At 37.9% G+C, this 24,278-nt stretch overlaps 2 protein-coding genes across 2 annotated transcripts; both read right to left on the bottom strand.

The window, feature by feature from the left end:
* Nucleotides 1–1,029: 1,029 nt before the first annotated feature.
* LOC122830377 (anionic trypsin-2-like) lies at nucleotides 1,030–2,856 on the bottom strand. Its single transcript, XM_044115684.1, has 6 exons — nucleotides 2,765–2,856; nucleotides 2,346–2,538; nucleotides 2,075–2,263; nucleotides 1,699–1,760; nucleotides 1,476–1,597; nucleotides 1,030–1,389 (listed from the first exon to the last, which is right to left on the bottom strand). The coding sequence occupies exons 1-6, from the start codon at nucleotides 2,802–2,804 to the stop codon at nucleotides 1,240–1,242; spliced, it is 756 nt and encodes a 251-aa protein (XP_043971619.1). The 5' UTR covers nucleotides 2,805–2,856; the 3' UTR covers nucleotides 1,030–1,239.
* Nucleotides 2,857–6,398: 3,542 nt separating this feature from the next.
* Nucleotides 6,399–14,697, bottom strand: LOC122830372 (vascular cell adhesion protein 1-like). The gene is made up of 5 exons (XM_044115679.1): nucleotides 14,476–14,697; nucleotides 11,166–11,441; nucleotides 10,676–11,002; nucleotides 8,867–9,121; nucleotides 6,399–8,697 (listed from the first exon to the last, which is right to left on the bottom strand). Exons 1-5 carry the CDS (start codon nucleotides 14,543–14,545, stop codon nucleotides 8,525–8,527), a joined length of 1,101 nt encoding a protein of 366 aa, XP_043971614.1. The 5' UTR covers nucleotides 14,546–14,697; the 3' UTR covers nucleotides 6,399–8,524.
* Between the last annotated feature and the right edge of the window lie 9,581 nt (nucleotides 14,698–24,278).

Below are 24,278 nucleotides of genomic sequence, written 5' to 3'. Positions count from 1 at the left end.
CACCCCTTGTTGTTAATTCTTTATCCTTGGTATAAAACTCATGTGTTGTCTCTGCCTGACAGAGCTTTTTATCCAGACCTGCTTCATTACTGGTTGTCCTACAAGCTCTCTGTATTGTGCACAATATATGAATAAACCTGATTTAGTGATTTCACCTGAACAGTGTTTGGAAATTTTTTTTTCCACGACATTCCTGACACAACAACGACATCAAGGAGTGCTGAGAGAAACTGATCAGACAGACAAATTTTTCCAGATAAATCCAAAATAATGACAGATTTTAATAACTAGTTAAGCATTCATGCTTGCCAATAAAATATTTAGTTACCAACTAAACTAAATATTAAGATTACTTACTAATTATGTAGTTCATGGCTAAACTTGAAGAAGATCCTCTGAACGTCTCCAGACAGAAAAGGTTTCAGTGTTTGTCCATTTAATGTTTCTAAAGTTTAAGTTATTAATGTGTTCAAAAGTAAGAATTTATCAGAATACGTCCACCACATCCATGCAAATGTTACTGTTTTGTACATGAACTGTTTGATGCAGATTTTAGATTTTGTTTCTTTAATGACAGTTTAGCAACTTTTAAGACTAAAAATATGTTCAACATTTTATTGGAAATCCGTTATTTTCTTCACTGATAACCAGAAATAAACCCAATAGAACTTCTTTCATTCCAGATTTGGACTTTTAAAATGTTTTTAATTATTGAACTTTTTATTTCCTTTATTAAAATGTGAGTTTTTTATTATTTATTTGTAAGTTATTGGAGTTTTATTATTAATTGTTGTATTAAGTGACTTCTGTTTCATTATTTTTCTGTAGCTCTTTGGATCACTCGTATATTCACTCCAGATCTGCACAGTTTAGATGCTGCGTGTTCATTTCTGATGTAAAATAAAGACAAAAACTGCATAAAGTTACTTCTGGAGTTCCTTCTCATGATTTCACGTTTGTAGATTCAGTACAGGAAAAATATCAAGTGAACAAACTGAACCATGAATGTAAAGACGAAGAGCCAGGAAGTGTTTCTTTTTCATTCGTTTATTGATTTATTATTTCATTTCTGAGGCAGAGAAAGCTCCATTAGGGAGGTCAAGGTCAGGTGAGAAAAGACAAAACTATTAATTTATCATAATTCTATAAACTTGCAGTACAAATTGGTAAAGATACAAAATATAAAATTGTATCTGAGAGGAAATTTGATGAAAATTTTATTTCATGATAGTTTATGTTTTATTTAAACCCAACTGTTTTGCTTATCCACTCCATGTATTCACACACATTCATGCTAATAGTTGGTTGCTGACATGCATAGTCTATTGAACTGCCAGCAATCACACCATAAATTTTCTGGTTGAACACCACTCCTCCACCAGAGTCACCCTGTAGGAAAATTTATAACAATATATTTATGTTGAAAAACAGAAACGTTTTCTTTTCTCTGTGGAGAAATAAAGAAACAAACTTACATGACAAATATCCGTGTTCTGTGCTTCAGCAAAGAATATATTCCCATGTGTCGGCAAAAAGGCAAAACCACTAACTCTCATGTCGACACACTGAAGATGTGGTGGAATACTAGCAAAGGGAACTGCAGAGAAACATGAGAATCATAAAAGTGTTCTTCACTTAACCTTCTCAGTACAGACAGAAACAAAGATTTTATTCTCATAACTTCAAAATTTCTCTCACATCGCCGATTATTGGGTCCGGTTGTCGTTGATCCTTCTCCTGCCAGGTGAACTACAGCACCACTGAAACACAATTAGGATAAATGTCAAAAATGATGACAATGTAGAAAATGAATCATTAGGAGGAACAATGAAAGAATGGAAAATAAATCCATGAAGGACTTCATCCACAGAGACAGGAGTGTCCACCTCCAGTCCTCAGTGATGGTGTCCTGAGTCCTTTATGTGTCTCTGGTCCAACACACCTGAGCTAAACAGGTTCTGGTTCTGCTGGTGGCCTGATTACCTGACTCAGGTGTGCTGAAGCAGAGGCAGCAGGACCAGAGAACTGGAGACAGAAAACCTGAAGTCATGTTTTTGACCAGAGAAAGACTTACATCGTAATACGATTATTGCATCTTGGTAGCCGAGCAGGAAGGATATTCCTTACTGGTCTCTGAAGCTTCACCAACATGATGTCATGCAGCTGATGGCTTTGGTCAACATAAATCACAGGATTTTGTTGGATTATCTGTTTCTCCTGTGTAGCAGTTCGTGGATGAACTCCTAATATTGCTGTGGTAGTCCTGCAGAACAGGTTAGATTATGATGAACACATAGAAAACCTGATCATCTGCAGATAAAACTGTCTGAATGACTGTTTCTTACCATCCTGGCTCAGAGTTCCAGCAGTGAGCTGAAGACAGGATCCACTCAGGGTGGATCAGAGATCCTCCACAGTGGCTCCCATGAGTACCATTGTTGATTTCCAGCCGAACATGATAAAGATTCTCCTTGTCATCACAGTTTTGACCTCCAATGATTCTCTTGTGCAGAGAAACATGTGAGTTCATTGAAACACCTGAAGAAGAAAAAGGAGGAATTTACTCAGAAATCAGGAGCAAATATGGCTGAAGGAACAGAAAAAGGATGAACAGATAAAGATTACAAAACATCACAATTTATATGCAATGAAGTTTATATCTGACAAAGAATCAGAGGGAAGTTTTAGAGTCACAGAGACCAGCAGCCTCCCTGGAACCAGTAGGAAGTGTCTCCAGTGTTTCCAGTTTGTTTGTCAGACTCACCCAGCCCCAGCAGCAGCAGCAGAACCTTCAACAGAGTCATTGCTGGTCCAGATTCCTGTGAATGTCTGCAGTCATGCAGCAGCTTTTAAACTCTGTTCACAACTTCCTGCTGAACAGGAAGCCACCAATCACAAGACTGATATTAATTTGTCCAATCACAGGACAGACAGTGATTTGTGCTGTTTTCTGCATACAGAGGAACTTTAAGAAGTCAATGTTCTAAAGAAACTTGAAAACGTTTCTTGTTCCATTCATTGATTATTTCACTAAAACATTAACTCCTCTTAATTGGAGGAGTTAAGTAAGGTTTAACATTTCTAAATTACCAAATTTGAAAATTCAAAAAATGAAACAAGAATGTTTTCATTAACATTAAGGAGTTGACTTAAACCAAGTAGCTTCTATATTTTGCTGCAAAGTAAATTATAAGTTTGTTTAGCCTTTTCTCAAGTGAACTGAGAGGTTTGCACTAGAAACTAGACTAAAAATAATTGCTTAATTTTCTGTTTTTGCACAAGCTTGCAGTGAGTTTTGCACAACGGAAAACATAATTATAAACTTGATTAAATAAAATTAATTTCGTGAAGGTAGAGAGACTCCTTGTTTTCATGTTGATGTTATTATTTAATTTTTTTAAATCAAAAAACAGTTTCTAATCTACAAGAATTCACATCTGCCTTTGCTTAATTTTTTCAGGACTAGTCATGGGAAGTGAAACAGCTGCTTCAGTGGCTTCATACTGATGTATACTACGTGAAGTGGATGAGAAAGAACAGGTGACTTGTGTTTAGTTGTCATAAAAGATTGAGTGAGAGCAGAGCTGCTGTGGACAGGCAGCTGTGATGGAGCTGTGGTAGGTGTCGCCTCAAAGCGGGCAAAGAAGATATTCATCTCCTCTGCCAGGGAAGTGGTTCCCTCCGTACATGGCTGGTTGCTGGGTCAGTAGCTGGTAATGTGCTGGACACCCTGCCACACCTGCCTGGTGTTGTTGCTCCTGAGCTGCTTCTCTATTCTCCCTCTGTATGATGCCTTGGCTTGGCAGATGCCTCTTCTCAGGTTGGCTCTGGCAGAACTGTAGAGTGCTTTGTCCCTTGACCTGAAAGCAGCGTTCCCGGCTTTCAAGAGGCCCGGACCTCCTTAGTCATCCAGGGTTTCCTATTCGGATAGATCCTTATGAGTCTGTTCCTGGTGACATTGTCTGTGCAGAACTTGATGTAGTCCAAGACTGCTGAGGTGTGGTTCTCCAGGTCCTGATGTGAAAAAACCTCCCAGTCAGGAGGAAGCAGTCCTGTAGTTGGTGGGAGGCATCCGCAGGCCAGATGGTGACAGTCCGGGTTGTGATGGGGACACGTTTCCGCAGGGGGGTGTAAGCAGGGATCAGTAGCAGGGACACGTGATCAGACTGGCCAAGGTGTGCTAAGGGTTTAGCTCTGTATGCCTGACAGTCATGTTTTTGGACTGTGGGAGGAAGCTGGAGAACCCGGAGAGAACCCACCATGCACAGGGAGAACATGCAAACTCCGTGCAGAAAGACCCCGGGCCGGGAATCAAACCCAGGACCTTCTTGATGCAAGGCAACAGCTATACCAACTACACCACTGTGCAGCCCCCCAAGAAAAAATTGTTGAATCCAATATGGCAGACAAATGAAAAAGCATGCCGACCAACTCAAGAAGATCCAGTCCCTCCTTCTACTGTAAGTAAAAATATATGGTGACATAAAGCAACTCTTAAAGACTAATACGACTGATGTAGTTTCCAAATAACCACTTTATATTTGCAGAAATTACAGCTGATCACCTGCCCACTAAAGTGGACGCCATGCATCAGTGGCAATATTTTGACAGGTATTTATTGATGTTATTACTCTGACTATAGATCTACAATTTGCAACATCTCCAGCAAATATTTTAAATGTACAAACATTCTTATATTTCTGTTCTAAACTTGAAGATTTCAGAAAATAAGTTATTGTTGCCATTTTATTTTGTAACAAATTAGGCTTTATTGTGGTTCTTAAAAAAACTATTTTTCTTTATATGTAAATGTTTACATTACATATATTCATTCCAAACTGACCATGATGGACACAGTGACATTAATGTCCAACGCATTACGTCCGTTTGTCATGATGTGTGTGATAGAAGTGTGGCCCCAAATGCAGCAAGCAGGAGACGTAAAAGTTCTGTTGTAGGTTTAAGTAAAAATATCAATCTTCCAAAAAAATAGTACAAGGAACCAAATTAAACCTAAAATGAAGAGACCATGAGGAATCCAGGGAGAATGCACGAGGAGCAGTGGCGTGGAGTAACTAGATGATCCGGCGAGTAACAGTCTGTGATTTGACTAATTAGAGATGTGAAGAAATCTGCTACTTGAAAACAAAACCATCTGTTTTATGTGGCCAAAAGTTTGTTTGATGTAACGTGGAACTAATGTGCTAACAAAGAGCAAGTTAAAGACAAACATAAATACAGAAAAGCAGAAAAAGAGCCCTGATTCTACATTACGAAAAACAAAAAGATTAATGGAACTAAAATGTCCTTCTTAAAAGAAACTATGTATACTTTGTAGACTAAAAATGTTCCAAGAAGTTTAAAAGGAACACTCTCTTATGGACAGAAGGACTTTTTGTCATTTTTCTTTCTGTTTTATCAGCTTACACACAATGGGTGAACTACTACAACTGACATCAATTTTCTTCCCCTCTACCTTGAAAAGAAAACATTAAAAATCATGATATCTCTAAAAAAAATAACCATTTAGGTTTCTATTCCACTCCTACAAAATATTTAAGATGCTACATTCATAATTATGAAGTATTTCTGTAACTGCCCAACTCTGCCTACAAGTGACACAAACAGGAAGTGTAGCTTTGAAATAAACAAATAATGGAAAGAGAACTCCCAAGTTTGCCTAAATTATCTTTTACACCAATCTTTACGGGCATTAAACCATTTTCCCAAATCTTCCCGACTTCAAAGAAGTCGAGGACTGATGTCAATGATAATGGCCCCCCCACAACGTGACACCCACCCACAGGAGAGCCAGCCGTCCACTGATAGCGACACACACCATTTAGCAGAATGGGACTCAACTCCACTTTGATTCTTAAGTGTTGAGTGTGCCACGGCAACAAAGCGTTGTTTGGCCAGAAGCATGATAGATTCGTTTAAAGTGACCCGAGATAATGTTGTGTTGACTCAAAGCCCGATATGTGAATTAGTCTCTGTTCAAGCCTCCTTTAAGCTGCGGCTAACAAGATGAGGGCTTAAGAAGCACGGTCATTCAGAACAGCAGGCCACATGTACACACACACACACACGCGCGCACACACACGCACACACATCCCACTCACCCTAATTCCAGCACAGCATTTTTTCTTAGCAGGATATAAAAATGCAGATGGGGAGGAGAATAGTGTTTCTGGGAATGAATGCCCTTGCTCCACCTTCTGCTTAAATCCTCCCAAAAATTTCTGAAGTTGTCTGGCTGGTATTTGTAGCAATGATTTCTGCTAATACAGAAAGTAGCTCATGTTTTTCTTTGTAAACCATGAGCACATCTATTAGTTAGTCATTTACTTCCTGATAAACCAAACCATTTTAAACAAAATACCAAGAATAACTAAAAATAAAAGGAAGCATGTTTTTTTTTTTTTTTAAGAAAATGGCCCTCTATTTACAGTTTCAAAAGTTGTAGAAAAGCTTATATTTTCTGCACAAAATATTCAGTCTTCTCAGACATTTGCATGTCTTACGTGTTATTTTCACAAACAGTTATAAATACAGTCAGTGACTTTACAAGTGGTACTGACGTTCAGAGAACACTGTGACAACACACGTCTAAATAAAGCTATAAAGATTCGTGCACAGACACATCCACCATGAAACAGTGTGAAGCTGTTAAAAGCTCCAGAAGTATTTTTCCTTTCACTTTAACTTAAAACCTTGTGTCACCATATCCGCTCTATACAAAACTATTTTGATATTCATTATTCTCACAAGAAAAGCAGAAAAAAAATCCATGTAAATGTTTAAATTCACAGCAACCTCTGAAAGAACCAGAAAATCACATAAGTGAATAGAGGGTTAAAGGTCAACCATCAAGATTTACACACAGAAGTTGGTTTTCATTAAATGAATCCTCTCCTTTTCACACTCCATCTCAAATGACTTACAATAATTCAGATATAAATAAAAAATTTTTTAAAAACTGAATAATAATCAGAATGCTCACAAAAGCGTCAGAACATTGTTCCAAATATCCAGCAGGATGCAAAATTTTCACTATTCATAGAAAAAACTTTTTATGAGGGTTTAACTCTGAATTTGATCATTTTTGTATCCTATGACAGAAACTGAGCCGAAACTCATATCCTAACCATTTGAACTAAACATAGTTTGTTTATGCGATACCGCTGCCTGGATACTTCCGGTATCTTTGGATATTGAATGGGGAAAAGTTCCACGCCACGAGGATACCTAGTCAGCTGCAGTTGTCACGCCAGGCCACTATATGGCGCTGTGATTTTAGCATAAAATAGAAACACATATGCGCAAACACATTTGACCCTTAGCTTCCATAAAAAAGAAGCAACCATTGTTTGTTACATAGGTTTGCTAGCCACAGGCTAATTTTCTCATTAAGGTTGGATGTTTTTAAAAGACAGCGAAATTAAAATCAATGATTCCTGTCACATACAGATATCTATGCAGAGTTCCTCTGACTATAAGTAAGAAAAACATTAAATTGCATAGCAGAGAAAACTAATTCTCCACCACAAAGTGGGTCGGGATACCTCAGTGTTCAGATTTTGGTTTTGTTTTGGCCGATGTTTCACCAAGGAATTAGAAACTACTAAGATGTTACCATTTTTATTGCTGATGGTAAACTGTTCCCGATATGAGGACCTCTGAAGGAGAAGCAGACAAGAAGTGAGGACGTGGAAATTCAGCAGAGGCGGGGAGACAAAATTCCCACCGGATGTATTTAGTCACTTCCAGCGTTGCTCTTGCACCATCGTACGAGTTAAATATGGCCATAAATAAATCCACAGACTTGGTCTGTGGCATTTTGCCAGCTGATTTAATCAAAGCATAGCAACAGCCCTGTAGTGCATTATAGTGGTCACAGTAAAAGCAACAACAAAAACAACAAACTTATTCTTGATGAGAAAAGTAGGTTTCTGATGACTAACTCACTAAAGTGTGCAAATGAGAGCAACCTTTTAAGAGTTCAGTCGAATCAAAATACATTTTAGCAGAGCATAAAGGAACAGATGTAATAGGACAGCTCTAAATGGTAGGCAATAAAAGATTAAATAAATATGCTAAGTGGTGCATGACATCATAAGCTATGTATTTGTAAAAAAAAAAAGAAAACTGGAACAATTTCACATCAGGCATGAGAACTTAGTTCAAAGTATAAACCATTTCCTGTGAGCTTTCACATTGGATTGACAGTTTTGGAATTGACTGTGTCCCTTTACCTTCATCATTAAGAGTCCATCAAAGTACAAATAGTTAAGAGACAATAACTGTAACAACCTCCAGATTCCACATACAAAGAGTTCCTGCAACTTTCTGACAGCACTTAAACCATCTAGGAGGAAGCAAATACTTCCATTAAAAAAGTGGAACGTCTTTCATGTCTGTGATGGGAAAAGGGAGAACCTGCAGCAACACCAACCAGACTCCGATCGGAGGCACTGCAGCGAATCTTCAACCTGCCATTGTCCTTCCAGGGATTTGATTTTCACTAACAAAGAGGAACGGTGGTGGGATGCATTGCGCCCAAACGGAAAACGTCCTTTAGTTGGTACTTTCCCATCTTGTTCTGTTTGTAATAAAAAGTGTAGATGACTCCTGCGCCGATCAATATCAGAACTGCAGCAATTACTACAGCGCCTATTATGTACGGAATGATGTTTTCTGCAGAAAAGAAGACAAAAAAGGGAACAGAAATGATTCAAAATACCCAAAAAGTCAAAAGTTCTTGTGGTAAAGTGAGTTCAAGCTAAATAATAAAAGTGGAAGAAGTACTGCGGCTCATTTCTCTGAAATATTAAAAACTTTAGAAACTAATCCTGAGGAAGCTCACCTTGAACTGTTACGTCAAATCTAACACTGACAGACTTCCCGTTGCTGCTGACGGTGCAGACATATTGCCCTCCGTCCTGAAAGTCCACTGAGTCGATTTTCAGATCGGTCACACTGCTGTGGGCTTTGTTGGACGGCAGCGTCCAGTTGTACCGAGGTTTGGGGTTTCCTTCAGCCACGCAGGTCAAATGGAGAGGTTCTCCTCTAACGATGCTGACTGGAGCGGGATCAGCCGGAACCTTCAGCTCAGGTCCGTCTGTGTTTTTACAACAAAGAGGGAAACAAAACGGAATAATTCAAACACAACAGAACACATGAGAAAAAAATCCTGATACGTGGAAAAACACCAAGATTTACTGTCGGACAAATGCTTCCACTTGATGTCCCACGTTTCAAGGGACGTCTTTCACCAAATCTTACTTATGGAATGTTTGCTCCATGTAAACTGCAGCTGTGATGTATTTTTGAACACAATGTAAGAGTTTCCATTACAAATGTGTTGACCATATCATACTAGTGTTGGGCGGGAAAAAAACACAATTTCATAATTGTGCTGTTTCAAACTAAATGAGAAACACAATTAAAACCCTTGCAAATGTCAGTTTGCACAATACGCCATTAAAAACACAATCCTCCTCTTACTTCCTGTCGTCATCTTTGCCTTTTTTGCCAGTTGCAGCGTCTGATTTTTGATCATGAATCATGTAAGGCGAAAAAAAGTGTTTTCATTGCAGTTTTGTAAAATAAGCCAATTAGGATACAGCCGAAAAACCACCTCAGCGTAGCGCCGAAACCTTTTAACAAAAAACGTGAGTTTTATCGTCACCAAATTTTATTTTCAGAATTCCAATCATATGCTCAATGGAAATGCAGTGATTGATACTAAAAAACTGATCAGTAACATTAAAAATACTAAGTACATATTTATGAGGCTAATTTTTAACTATTTGACAAATCATTTTTATTTGCTCTGTTGCTGATTAAGAAGAGACCAGAACAGTAGAAATGTTCTCAAATATATGTACCTGCATGGGAACGTCAACAACAAACCTCTTGCCCACTAAGACAAACAAAATGTCATAAATGGTTAACCTTTTTCTCATTAGTAGGCAAAAGTTACGTTTTGTGCAGGAATAACCAAAAAGAGAAGTTTAGTATTAAATGTCCATTTCCAAAAATAAAAACAACTCAAATCAACCGTCGTAGAGCATCAGAGCAGCTGACACTGATCTCACTTACAGCCGATAAAGTTGACAGTATCAACAAGGAGTTTATCTATATTCTATTTTTATGCAAATAACTCACATAATTTTTTTTATTTTATTAAATTACACCCAAATAACAACAACAGTGAAAATGGGTTTGAAAAGATTTTAAAGTTTCCGCAATATAACATTATTGGGGAGTTTCTGTATTTAAACAATAGTAAAGTACTGAAAAACAGTTTCTTATGGTCATTTCTCTGAAATTAGTGAGAAGACAAAGGAGTATGTGCAGTCATATTTAACAAATACAGGTTTTGACTAGGCTTATTCTGAAAAGTAGCTTTTCAGAATAACAAAAGGAAGTATTAAAATCTGTTTTTAAGCTGACATCTATTTTAAAAAATCACTCCGTGATGGTCTGATATAGTCTTCTAATCTGAAATGTTGTGTTTTCATTAGACGCAAGTGAAAATTATCATCATTAACAATAATAAAGGTTTGAAAACATCAGTCTCTCTGTAATCAATGTAATTAATGTTTCATTAACTTTAAATGAACTTTTCAGTAATCTAATTTATACAGTATGTGTGTCTCTCTGAACTCACAATAAACTGTAGCAGTGAGATTGTCTGATTTCACCACTAGAGGGGGCTGTGGTCCTTCAGCTCCCAGTTCCAGCTTCGCTTCACACCAGAACTGGACTTGATTGTCTTCTTTGCTGATGTTGTAGCTCAAAGAAAATTCCTCATTAACTGGTTTCTTTGCGGTATTGCTGCTTTTCTCTTCACCTAGAGACCTCTGACCTCTGTAAAAGGTCACAATGAGGTTTTTAGCCGGAGCGACGTTCAGTACATCACAATGCAGGGTGACCTCTGAACCCTCAATCAGAGGTCCAGAGGGCTTTATGCTGAAGGACACACTTTCTGGAGGTTCTGGAGAGAAGAGAATAATAAAAAAAATAAAAAGAACAGTACGGATTAATAACAGCATTCAACAACATTCATGTTGAAAACGCTGGACATAAAAAATTTCAAAGGTAACAACAATGAATAAAAATATCTCCCTACAATGTTTTGGCAACATGAATTAACTTACTGTAGACAGTAATAGGCAGGTCAGTGCAACACTGATCATTTTCGGTAGTATAGAAGCATTTTGGAGTTAATTCCCACTCAGTCATTTGGTTCACTGTCCAGCTCACTGTGTTTCCATTTATGTTATACGTTCCAAGAGAAACTTCCATATTAATAATATTTTCATCTGGGGGAAGACAGGCCTCCTTACAGGCTACACATGTAGCAGAGGCTGGATCACCGAACTTCACCACCAGTCTGGATGGAGTTATCACAGGTTTATCTTGACAGGTGTAATCTGTTAGAAACATGGATAATAATATTATTACATTTGAGTTCTTTCAGAAGTCAAAGCACAATACAATTAGCTTCTGTAAATATATAATTTACATAGGATAAAGTTCTTAGGAACTTAGAGATTTGTTAATCCCCATTTTAGTGTTTAGATAGTGCTACTAACTGCTATATTATTTTTATATCTAACTTTATTCAACCCCGACACAATCAGTACTGTCCATCTGGTCTTGGAAATGCTGGATGAAACGTCTCACCTGAAATTGTTTTCTATGCATAAATATGAACTTAGATTCTGGAAGCTCCTTCCTTCTGCCTAACATCATTTAGATTTTGACTAAATTACCTCATTGACGCAAGGATATGTGAAGTATGCTCTCGTTCACCACTTATTTTGTCATAATTTTTCTCTAAGCAGACTAAAATGAAGTCTATGCTTTGCTTCCAGGTTGTTAATGTTTTCAGGTTGTCTGATGTTGGTGTTGCTCATGGCAGCAAGTCACCTTTTCTTGAGTTGCTACTCTTCTATTTGGTACCTATGAACTGAACCGTTTCATTACTCTGTCTAGCCCAAGATAATTTTTTCACTTCAGAAAATAAAAAGATTGAATCTTATTTAGCAATGAAATGAAGATAGGATCTCGCTGCAGCAGATGTTCATATCAGACAAAGACGATAGTCTTCAAGTTACTACAGGCTCCTCATGAATGTTGGAAGCAATAATATCACAATCCTAATATTATGCAGCCCAATTATCTAGTATCTACAGATCAAAATCAAAGATAAAATGACTCTCTCTGTGGAAAAAAGGACGACTGTTTTTGAGCATTATAGCTCAAATTCACTTTAAATATCTAAATATATTGTAAAACATAAGGACATGCAAGCTTTTTTGAAAAAACATAATTACGTAAAGTAAGATGGCAAAGACTCAGTTGTAGGTACAGGTCATTTCACCCCTTCCTCATTTCAAAATTCTGTAAATTGGCAGTTTTGTACCTAGAAATGTCAAGTTACATGTTGGGTACTCCGGCTTCCTACCACAGTACAAAACACAACGGTTAGATCACATAAAATCCTTAGTTCTGCCTCTAATCTGATGCATGAAAAGTTAAGCACATTTTAATATTTCTGCTTTTCTCTAAGGATGTCTGGTTATGCAACTCCAATACTTAGTCTGTTAATCATAGGAAGTTATTCAGAGGTCATGTTTCCCAAGAGTCTGCTGATCATGACAAATATGTTAGTTTGAGAGTCATCAGATTATTGGCAAGCATTAAACAGAGAGACAGTAAAGGAGACACAGAACTACTAAAACCGAGTTAAGAACAGTCCAACACGTCACTAGAAACTGGAAGGAAAGTGAAGAACCGTCACCTTTGGGAAAAAAATTATTAATAATGATCAACAATCTCTTAAACATTTGGTGAAATCAAATCTAAGGAAAACAACAGAAGTCAAGGTTGTGTTTCAAAGTAAAAGTAAAAGTATTTCCACAGGCACAATGTGAAGGGAACTCTAAAGGTTAAGCACAACCAACATAAGGAGGCCTTAGTCCTCAACACGACCGTCGCAGGTTCAGATCCCGGTCTGATGACCTTTGCCACATATTACCCACTTTCTGATTACCCACTTTCCCATCTGACCACTCACAATTAAAGGCCACTAGAGCCTAAACAAAGCCTAAAAAAAATAAAAAGGTTGGACTGATGCAATCTTTGAGCTGAGATAAGCAACGAAATACTAAATACTCTCCAGCGTTATGGCACCTCAGGGTAAGAAGAGAGCCAGACAAAGTGATGTAGTCATCCTCCCTAGTGCCTACTGTACAAGCATGTGGGATTAGTGCTATGATCTAGTTGATCAAGTCCAGGTTAAGCAACATTATGAGCCCAAACTATGTCACGTGACTTCCCAGATATATTGGATAACCAAGTTACTCCATCAATGAAATTTGTTTTCCCTGATGACATGGCATTAACAAGACAATCCCAGGATTCATCAGGTTCAATTTGTTAGAGAGTGGCGCCCGGAGACATCATTTTCACAACGGAAACGTCTGAACCTTACCCCTACTGAGAATATCTGGTGGAGGCTTTTTATAGTAGTCAGACTTTTTCTATCGTCTCAACAAGATCTTTATGAAAACTTAATGCAACACTGGATGTAGATCTTGAGACATTACAGAAGAATATCAAAATATCAAAACAAAGCTATTGTGAATGTGTGCCTTAAAGCTAACTAAATATTAGTGTTTCCACACTTTCCTAAAAAAATTACTTTAGGGAAGTCTTTTTTTTTTCTTTTTTGCCTTTATCATCTTTTGACAGTAGATGGGATTTTGTTGTTGTAGTTGTTGTTCCAAAATCAGTTTTGGCAAAAAAAAAAAAAAAAAGAGAAAAAAAAAACTATTATTGTAGGAATACATTCAAATGTGCATACAAACTTTTATAAATATATCCACTGGTCTACCACTTCGGCTTAATATCTAATTACATGTCTGTAAGCATATGACCAAAGTCAAATTCCTCATTTGGGCCCACAAACTTGACCAGAGAAACTGATTCTGATTCTAACTGTGATCTAAAACTTGAATGATATAAATTGTACCCCGAGGTGAAGGTTTCATTAAAGCTGATGACAATAATCATTTTTTCAGTGGTTTGACCTTTTTTTCCCTGTTATTTTACACATAGCAATTTTCAGTTATATTATCTTAGGTGGTCAATACAATTTTAGAGATAACTCTTTAAATTCAGACCTACGGAACACACTAACAATAATAACGCGACAAAAACACGCAAGACATTAAAATCTAACAGCAGGAATAACGGTATCCCGACCCAGTTAGATAAATGATTACATCTACGGACTCCGTTTGCAGACTGGTATTAACTAAATGTGAAGTTTAAAACGAGCCTCCCCACTGGAGAAAACATCTCGTCAGATGACTGGCCTGCCTGAAGAAATGAATCCTGAATCTTTCCTCTCTGTACCGACGGAAGATGAAATCCCGGAGTTCAGGACGGGAAACTCACCGCACGCGGACACGTGGAAGCACCGCAGAATATTCAGGAAAGAAATGAGCAGAAAGAGGCAGGAAAACATCTTGTCCCTCGCGTTTCAACTGAAGTCAAACTCTCTGGTCGCAGAAAATGCCCGACTGAGGCGTTGAAGTGAAATTAAAATGCTTCGGACTCACAAGATAAAGGGGGAGGCGCAAACAACTCTGTGGTTTTCCCCACAGAGTTTCGCGTTAAGAAGCTGAAATTGAAAGTGGAATTGGAGGTTGTATTTCAGCCGCACGAGGGTTACGCATTTTGGGAAATCCCGGTACTTGTCAGCAGAGGGGAATATTTTTATCTCAGCCCGGCTGATCTAATGCGATCAAAACAAGTAGTCCGTCATCCTGAAAGGGGAAAAAAGTGGATTGAATCACATTAGTCCTTTTATTTTCTATCTTTCCAGATTGTGGAAAACGTTTTTGTCTTGTGAAAGAAATAGTTGAATAGTGTCCTGACATTGATGAATGCTGGCTCATACTAATACAATGTAAGTAAAACAGTGATGAAATTGTCTAATAGTGTAATCACTGGTGGCTTGAAATGGATGCTATGGTTACAGACTAGGTCCATTAGTCGCGCCCCAATAAGTTTTCTGTTGCTTCTTTGCAGAATACTCATCTCCTCCCTGTTAGCATTGTAAGAAGATATGGCCGCGTATAAAAGCATGAAGTTGAGCAGCTTCAACCATAAACCATTTCACTGTTTCTATAGAACTGGGGCCTCATTTCATCAGCAGTGGGTTCAAATTCAAACCATAAACTACATCATTTGTTTATGTAACAGTGCTGGCAATCGAATAAAACAATGAATCAGATTAATCACGCTCTAGTGCTGTGGTTATTCATGATTAATTACCATGCCTAACTTCGTAAGGTTGAAAAATAAATATACACACATTTTCTTGTAACATCGGGGATCTGGGCAAGCCCCTCCTTCTCCTGCTGTCCAGCCAATTAAAATGCAAACAATTATTTGTTTGTATTTTGAAGCAGAAAGAAAGTGATGTAGATTTCCAGTACTCAACAGCAACTAAAGGAAACATACTTCACTATACAAGTAGTAGAAAACTTGTTCAGGGACAAGTGACTTATAAGGTTTTTTTTTTTTTCTAGTTCTTGAGTTCCCCGCCTCTCTGGGGAACTGCCCACGTAGAACATATCAAAAACCACCACTGTGTTCCCGTTTTCAGAAGATGGGCAGGATTATGTGAAATCAACATCATGCTATGATGTGATTCCCTCAACAACATAATTAGAGTGTTGCCTTGATTCTTTCATACATGTTTGACAAATCCTTTAATCTCCAACCATTCAGCTGTGCAAAATGCCTAGGTGGACCTGGCTCCTCCTCTGAGTCACAGTTTCCATGTTTCTGCCTCACAGAGCAGCCCTCTGCCTCACTCAGCTCCTTCAGACTAGCCGGCAGAAATTAGCACCTGGTGGAACTGAGCATCTGCAGAGCTTGTCACAGGAGCTATTTCTCAGTGCAACACTGGTAAAAACGCTGCTAAAGGGTTAATAAAGGAGCCATGTTGTGATGACTTCCTGAAGGCGGAGTTTTTAAAAGGACAGGTGTCCAATTTCATCGCATTAATTATGAAGTTAAATTTCTTTTAATGAAATATTGGATATTTGCAGCATTCTTACAACTGAAGGTAACAGTTACTTGATTGTTCTAGAAATGGCACTATATGTGTCTGGAAAATACATAGCACTGCCTCTTTAAGAAAAAGTTTAATCTCAAACCAAACATGTCTAAAAGTTCTCCAGGTTTTGATGTTAAAGGAAGTTTAAAGGAAGTCATTTTTTAATTGTAACATAACTGATCCATTCACTAAATTTCCCTGTGTGTTTCCTAAAAGCCCTTCGTCTGTTTATTAAAACAAAATCCTGTCCCAGTTTTTTTTTTTTTTTGTCTGCTAAACACCACCTTTGTGTGCCTATTTGTCTTAGAGGCCACTCGAAATTACGCTTCCTGGAAACGCTGCACTTTATTGTTTGGTCAGCTTTACTGACGTTTGTTTCTACAAAAAGACCGGGGGCCGGAGCTCAGTAGCTGAAATAACCTTCTTAAGTGATTAAATATAAAGAGCTGCATTAGAGGTGTGTCTAGGTGGAGTTATTTCTGATTTTACTTCCTAATTTTCACCAGCTGAAGGTGTGAACAGAAAGCACACAAACATTGCCGCGATGAGAGGGAGCAGCATGAACAGAAATAACTGAAGCGTGTTCTGAGACATGTGAAAATGTGTCGTGCAGCATTTTCACAACAACTGGAAGAAACAATGCTGACTTCTTTATTTGTTGGAGTGGAAAAAAATAGCCTTGGTAGAAAGGATAAGTTATCTGCCAGTCAGAATTGTATATTAACGTTACTGTGTTTTGAGCTCGACGTTACTGCAGCTAAATGCTGCGAAAATAAATCTTTAACATTCTCAATTCAACAGTAATCTGATCAGCTTTTATTTAGATGCTTTACAGCAAATAGTTGTAGAGCTGCAAGGGAAAAGCATGCATTATTATATATGTCCAGATCCACTTTGGTGAATGGTAAACTTTAAAAGGGGGGAGGAGGGCTGGTTGCATACCTAAAAACAGAACTTCCTTTTATCACTTCTGCATTATGTTATAGGACTTTTTAGGCGCAGCATGGAGCGCTCACATACTACGACTTATGCTGAATGCATTGAAAAATAGCAATGTAGAAAGAATCTTATTTACGGAAGAAGATTAGGGAAACTGGAAAAAAAAAAGAATTACGACTTTTCGTCCTTGAAGACTCAGAATTCGGAGAAAAATAAGTCTGAATTTTCTTTTTTCTTCCAGTGGGCCTAGCCTGCGATGTATTTATTCAGAATTATAAACGATGCTGTGAGGTTTCTGAAATGATCCCAGGACACAGAAATGACAGAAATTTCTGACATTGCTAAAATTTCTGACCCCAGAAATATCATCCAGCAGATGATTTCAGTCTTGATATTTGTCACTTTTCATGTCCAAGACTCACTCTGTCCATAAGCAGAGACTCGTATCTGAGCAGCTGTGGCTGTTCATGTGACGCTGCACTCAAACACCAGTCTCTGGTTTAAAAGCAAAGCCGTAGCTGGCTGTCAGTTTGTTGATTATAGTAATATGTACCTTTTCATTATCATTGTTTAGTCTAAGCAAGAACGGTTATTAACACAAACCGCAGAGTGTGTCTGCAGACAGAATAATGATGACCAGAGGTGATGCAATACATGTTATTGCAAAGGGACATCAAATACTTGGCCTGGAGTGCATCAGACAAAAACACATTAATACTAAACCCTACAGCATCACACCTCATAGCAAACTGCTAATTGTAGCATAAATGCAACACTTTGGCTAAAGTTGCTGCACTACTTAATCGGTGCTGCCAGCACGCCTGTTAAACTCTTAATCTGTGGCTTTCTACAGATTTTGTTGAGAAAAAAAAGCTGAATTAAAAGCAAGTTTATTTATTTATCTTGGCCTTTATTTGATAGTGAATTGCCAGGAAAGTGGGTAATGAGAGAAGGGGGAAGACATGCAGCAAAGGCCACGAGGCCAGGAATCAAACCTCTGACAGCCGCGTCCAGGACTAAAGCCTCCATATGTGGGTTCTGGTTAACGTCTGCGCCACCACGGCACCCCAAACCTTATTTTAAGGCAGATTTAGACATTGCGTGAAGCAGATGCTGTACAGTAAAGAAAGTCAATACAGCAACACATAAAACAAGTTGCGTTGTGACCCGAAGCCATGTTTGTTCTGAACTCTCTCCAGGATCTTAACGCTCATCAGTTTTCTACATATTTTCTTGAATGTTACACATTATCGCATTTCTGATCAATAATAGCAGTATTAGGTAAATAACACCTTACATTAGAGGATATAGACTGTTTTATAAGTTGGAAAACAATGTATATGTATATATTTTTCTTGCTTTGCAATTACATAATACTTTGTGTTGGTCAAGCTCATAAAATCCCATTTCCGGATCATTTTGAGACGTACGCATGCTCTTGCAAGTTGTAGAATACTAGAGCTGTTGTGGCTTAGCGGTCAGAGTTTGGCCTGCCAGCCTGCAGCAGGAATGCTCCTTACGAAGCACAGAGGCTAGATCGTAAACAACTTCACAGGACTCACTTCCCCTCATGTCCAAATTTGGTCATATCTGCCTGTGGAAAGAACAAACATTGTGTGAGTGAACGACCTCCTCAGCCTGTTCACAACCACTCATGATATCTCAGCAGCTCTATCCTCTTTTTATCTGCTCAGGACAACATGAGGCCAAAAAGCTTATTGTTATTAACTACTATTTGAGTTATTAAGAACAAATTCTTATTTACAATTAGAATCTTGCTGGGAGGGAAGAAAACATAGGAATTTCAATTACAGTAAATAACAAACATTATATTAACACCAGCTGTGTTTCCGATAACCATGAAACAGAATTTGAAACACAGCAATTTTTTATTTTTTTATTTTTTGGGAGGGGGGGCACTTTTTCGATTAAAGGTTTTTCTGCTAGACCGAGGTGTTTTTTTTTTGGCTTTTATCAAAATTAGTGTATTTATTTAAACAACAATGGAAAAGCTTTGTTTTCACGTCACACGAATCACGTCGTCAACAAGAAGACACTAGTGCTGTCGGAAAAGACGAAGAAGACGACAGGAAGTGGTTGGAGGATGACGGCGGCGCTTCTTTTTAATGAATCATCGAGTGAACAAATTGATTCACATAATTTTAATTGCAACCGCAACAATTTTTTTGACAAAGTTTTATAAAACATTAAGAACAATACTGAGACAAAGGTATAGGATAACATTTATTTTTAGCTAAAATATGCATAAGTTCCAGTCTGGATCTTTAGAAAACCTTTAAAAGGTCCTTTTGTTGCCGGGTTACTCAACTTTACAAGCTGCAGAAATTGCTTAACCCTCCTGTTGTCCTAAAACAACATTTAGTGGATCTTTTAGTGAAACTCCCCAAAGATCTAGTAACATTTAGTGGATCTTTTAGTTTTAACACAGTGGCGGGTCATTTTGACCCGAGGACAACAGGACGGTTAAAGGCTGAGCACAAGTCCAGCTAAGAAATAGAGACGGTTACCTCTGTGCTGCTTTATCTCTGCTTTTCAGTTCCTGTCTGTTTATGTAATGGGAGAAATGCTGAGAAGCAAATAAGTGAACTCAGATTGCTTTGTGTGCAAGAGCAACTCCCTCTTGTGTGAACTTTCACTTAGTGAGTTTGCAGGCTCTTCAGATAGTCTATACCCAAGAATGGGAGTGAAGAAAAGTCGTCAAAGGTTTAAAAGGGTCTCTTTAATGAACATATGTTTGACAAAATTAAGCTTTTTTGATTGTTTTCTCAATACAACAAGTTCATTTCCTGTTTTCTCAATACAACAGTCCATTTCCTGTTTTTCCCCAGTGGTTTTCTCGAGGCAGGTTAATTTTTCGATTGTTTTCTTAAGATAAGCTAATTTCGCATTTTATCAAGACGAGTTAATTGCCTGTTTTCTTGATAAAAGTTTATTTGTTGTTCTTTATTTCCCAATGATTTTCTCAAGATAACGAGTCTATTTCGTGTTTTCTCTGGATAATGAGTTAATTTCCTGACGGTTTATTTGAGACGAGTTCATTTCACTGTTTTCTTGAAATAACAAGTTAATTTCCCATTTTCTCGATGGTCTTCTTGAGGTAACGGATTCATTTCCTGCTGTTTTTTTCTTGATATCTTGATCACAAGGTGATTGGTGCGTGTATTAAACTTCATTCCATCCATCAAACGCATCCTAAAAGGCCATCTCGTTATGTCGAGAAAACCATCGGGAAATTATCCTGTCTTGAGGAAACCATTCGGAAAAAATACACAAAATGTCTGACTCGACCTCTGAGCATATGTATAAATGAATTGAAAACAATAGTGAAATGGTGATCTCAAGCATTAGTGAACAACAACATTCAGTGATACAGTAAACCAGATACACCCTCATGGTTTCCATATGGAAAGTGATAGAGAAAGCTAAATGCTTCGGATTAATGTGAGCTCCTTTGCAAAATCAAGAGTACTGGCAGTTTGCTAACCTTTAGCTGAAAGGAGAGTCTTCACAAAATGCTAAGATGTGAAAACAACCACAACGCCTTAGGGAACCAACTGGTGCTGGTTGTCAGTCTGGGAGAGGCTCTACGTTGGTTTTGTAAGATGAAAGAATTGATTTTCCGGACGATTCATCTAATAGTCAGACGGTGCCGACTTCAAAAATCAAATCGGATCAAACTTTATTTGTATAGCACATTTCAGCAGCAAGGCATTTCAAAGTGCTTTACATCAAATCAAACACAAAAATACAATGAAACATAGAATCAACAATAAAAACAACATCAAGTCACATTCCGTCAATAAATTTGCAATTGATTACGTTTCAAATACAACTCTAAACAAGTGGGTTTTTAGTTGAGATTTAAAGGAAGTCAGTGTTTCAGCTGTTTTACAGTTTTCTGGAAGTTTGTTCCAGATTTTTGGTGCATAGATGCTAAATACCGTTTCTCCTCATTTGGTTCTGGTTCTGGGGACGCAGAGCAGACCAGAACCAGAAGACCTGAACAAAAGGATCCCCAAAGCTTTGTCTCACACAGCAGGTTCAGTCAGCAGGCTAAGTATGCATGCCAGTGCTATTAGAAAAGTCTTCTACAATGGACACAACCCTTTTCACCTCCTCTAAGTGCAAAACTCTTCCACTCCCACTCAAAAACGACCAATCAGAGCCGGGGGGAGGGTCTGAGCGCCGTCAATCAACATCCTGTATGCTCCGCAATGTGCAAATGGTGGAAAAGCAACTTACCGTTACAGAAAAAAAAAACGTTTATCTGCCATCATTGGTGGCCATGCTAACTAGCCTTAGCATTCATGGCAGGCTATGCTGTGGTGAACCAGCTGTAGCTGAGCACAGAGCAAGTGGGAGGGACTGAGCATGAGAGTGATTGACAGCGCTAAGTCCCGCCTCCTGGCTCTGATTGGTTATTTTTGATTGAGTGTATTTCTGCACTTTGTACTGGGAGTATTGGGAGAAGGCAGAGGAGCTAATTTTTTTCAGATTATCTGTCTTACATTATCATGAAATAAAAACATTACTATTTTTTTATAATAGTTACACACTGTGGCTTTAAGGGGACTGCACAGAAGAAAATGTGTTTACAAACTTTAATGAAGAAATGCTATACAGAAGACAAGTCTAAAATTCCCTTCATATAAATAAAACTAACTTCCTCCTTTTGCATAGGTCAAATGTCAAAACTGCTTAATCATATCTGTTTTTTTAGACAATGACTGTGTTCCTCCTTTTTACAACCATAATCTATTTTAAATCTCTCTGACAAATGGTCACACATTTGACTCTAGACTGAAGCATAAAGTTATGGTATTGACATAATCCAGTAAACTATAAAGAGAAATTTTTTAGATTATTTGCTCAAACTGAACTTAACAGTGACTAAAATGTTCGACAGCATTTAGTTCCACTCAGGGTTTCCCCACAATCTTCCCCTTTCTCTCTGCGCTTCCATTAGCCTTGTGACAAACACTTTGACGTGGGGTCATTTGGAAATAGTTTACACTTCTGCAAAAATAATCTGAAGTGAAACCTCAAGTGAATTTTTCCAGGATAATTGTAATGGCATTAAAATGTCAGAGAAGAATTTCTTCATTGTTACAGATGAAGAGCAGCCAGAATCCAACCCGAACCAGCAGTGGTCACTATTTATACAAATTACAAGGGTTTTTTTGTGTATTTCTTTTAATTGCTTTACAACACTTCTCTGACCAAAAATAACATTTTCATAACTGATAGCTCAACATTTACATCATTCAGTCATTTGTGTGCAGGTGTAGGAGCAGTTTCTCACTCCTTCAAGCAAAATGCAAATCCTTTTGGACAAGCATCAGTTGTTTCCATACATTTCTCTGATGATGATGAATACTTTATTGATCCCCAAAGGGGAAATTCAAATTCAATGCTGTTTTCCTTAAGTCATGTCAGTCAGAATAAACTAGGCTTATGAATGCAGAATAGTTGTTCCCTCTGAAATTTTTCTTCATCATCACATAATTGACACCAAAATACAACACGGCTATAAATGAGATTTTTTTTTTTGACTCCTGTGATTCGATTCGATTTTTAGGGTCACAATTTTGTTCAGAAACAATTTTTGATTCAGAAACCAGTTTTTCTATTCAGATGTTCTAGAGATTCTGTTTAAACGATGTGACTGACAAGAGGAAAAGACAGTCCAAACAAACAGAACATTTATTTAAAACTATTCAAAAAGTTTCCACACTGTTTCAAACTCAATAAATTTTTATTAAAGCAGAAACAGGTTTGCGCATAAATTCCTGCAACTATAAATAACCATTATTAGGTTCTCGTAATATTTTATTTGTTATATTAAATAAAATAATGTGAAGAAAATAGAAATATTACAGTACACAAAACATACCCTGTTGACTCTCGGTTTTTTATTTCAGTCAGTTTGGACTGATTGGGTCCAATGCGCTAGCTGTTCTACAAAAGGGCAGGGAAATGTGTCAAACCACAGAGGAAGAGTTCACACAGTGGCGTGATGAACGACGCTCCACTGAGGCAGTGATGCTGAAAATTAAGTTGTGAAAGCGGTGAAGAAGAACTGTAAATACATGTTTTACTTTACTCCGTAAAGAAGTTTGAGTTGTTTGATAAATGGTGATGAAAAATGAAAAAATAATTGACCAGATTCAGTAAAACTAGCTCATGCCAAGGTCATGCCCTTCCTCTTTCTCTGCTATTCACATGGTTTTTGGTCTAACCAGTTCTCTTACCAGGGCTGAACCCAAAGAGACAAATAGACATTGTGACTACATCACTATCTAGAGCACCAGTTAGGAAAACAAAGGCTAAGTGTCAATAAGTCACAATACTGAGGTGAATGTTGATCTTTTGGGAGTCGAAGTGGTTCTAACTCTTGGGTTAGTTGTGTTAAAATGCTGAAATCCTGTTGAGGTTTAATGCCCAAAGCTTAGCAGTGGCCCCGCCCCATCCACATCTGTATGAAGTCCTAGATGGAATTTGCTGAGGCAAAACTCTCTTTATTCTTCTTTGGGCCTTTTTACAGTCAAACTAAAGTGGTGAAAACGTGTTTCAGATGAGAAACCAGCAAATTCCACTGGGACCTTCCCAGTTTGATTTATTTACCACGCCTCCCCAAGACAATGATCTGTTTTTGTAACAGATCTGAAGGAAACAAGAAAATGTTTTGTGACAGCCACTTTTTAAACTCTTGACTTTCATAGTTAAATTTTTTATAGAGTTTTCAGATTCCTATAGATAGTATTTTTATGTGTCAGCTAGGTGAGCTGTAGCAAACTGTCTGTATACTGCTGAACCTCTTCAAACCTTACAATATACTAGAATCATCAGATCAATCTCTGTCAAGGAGATGATAGTGGTTAAATAGACGTTTCTGAGCTTTACATCATGTTATAATGTTATTCTCTCATCAGAAACATACCTGGGGTTTTGCCTTGATGCTTATATTTGAGAAATCCTTTAATATCTCATTGCAACCATTCAGCTGTGCAAAAAGTCTGGGTGGACCTAGCTCTACTTTTGGGGCACAGCTTCCCTTCACAGAGCAGCCCTCCCCTGTGATTCCTCCCTCGCAGCTCCTTCAGACTAGCCAGCAGCAATTAGCAAACACCTGGTGGAACTCTGCATCTGCTGAGTTTGCTATAGGAGCTAC

This window comes from Gambusia affinis, linkage group LG04 (genome assembly GCF_019740435.1).
Source record: "Gambusia affinis linkage group LG04, SWU_Gaff_1.0, whole genome shotgun sequence".
NCBI lineage: Eukaryota > Metazoa > Chordata > Actinopteri > Cyprinodontiformes > Poeciliidae > Gambusia > Gambusia affinis.
This window is presented reverse-complemented; position numbering and strand designations above follow the sequence as displayed.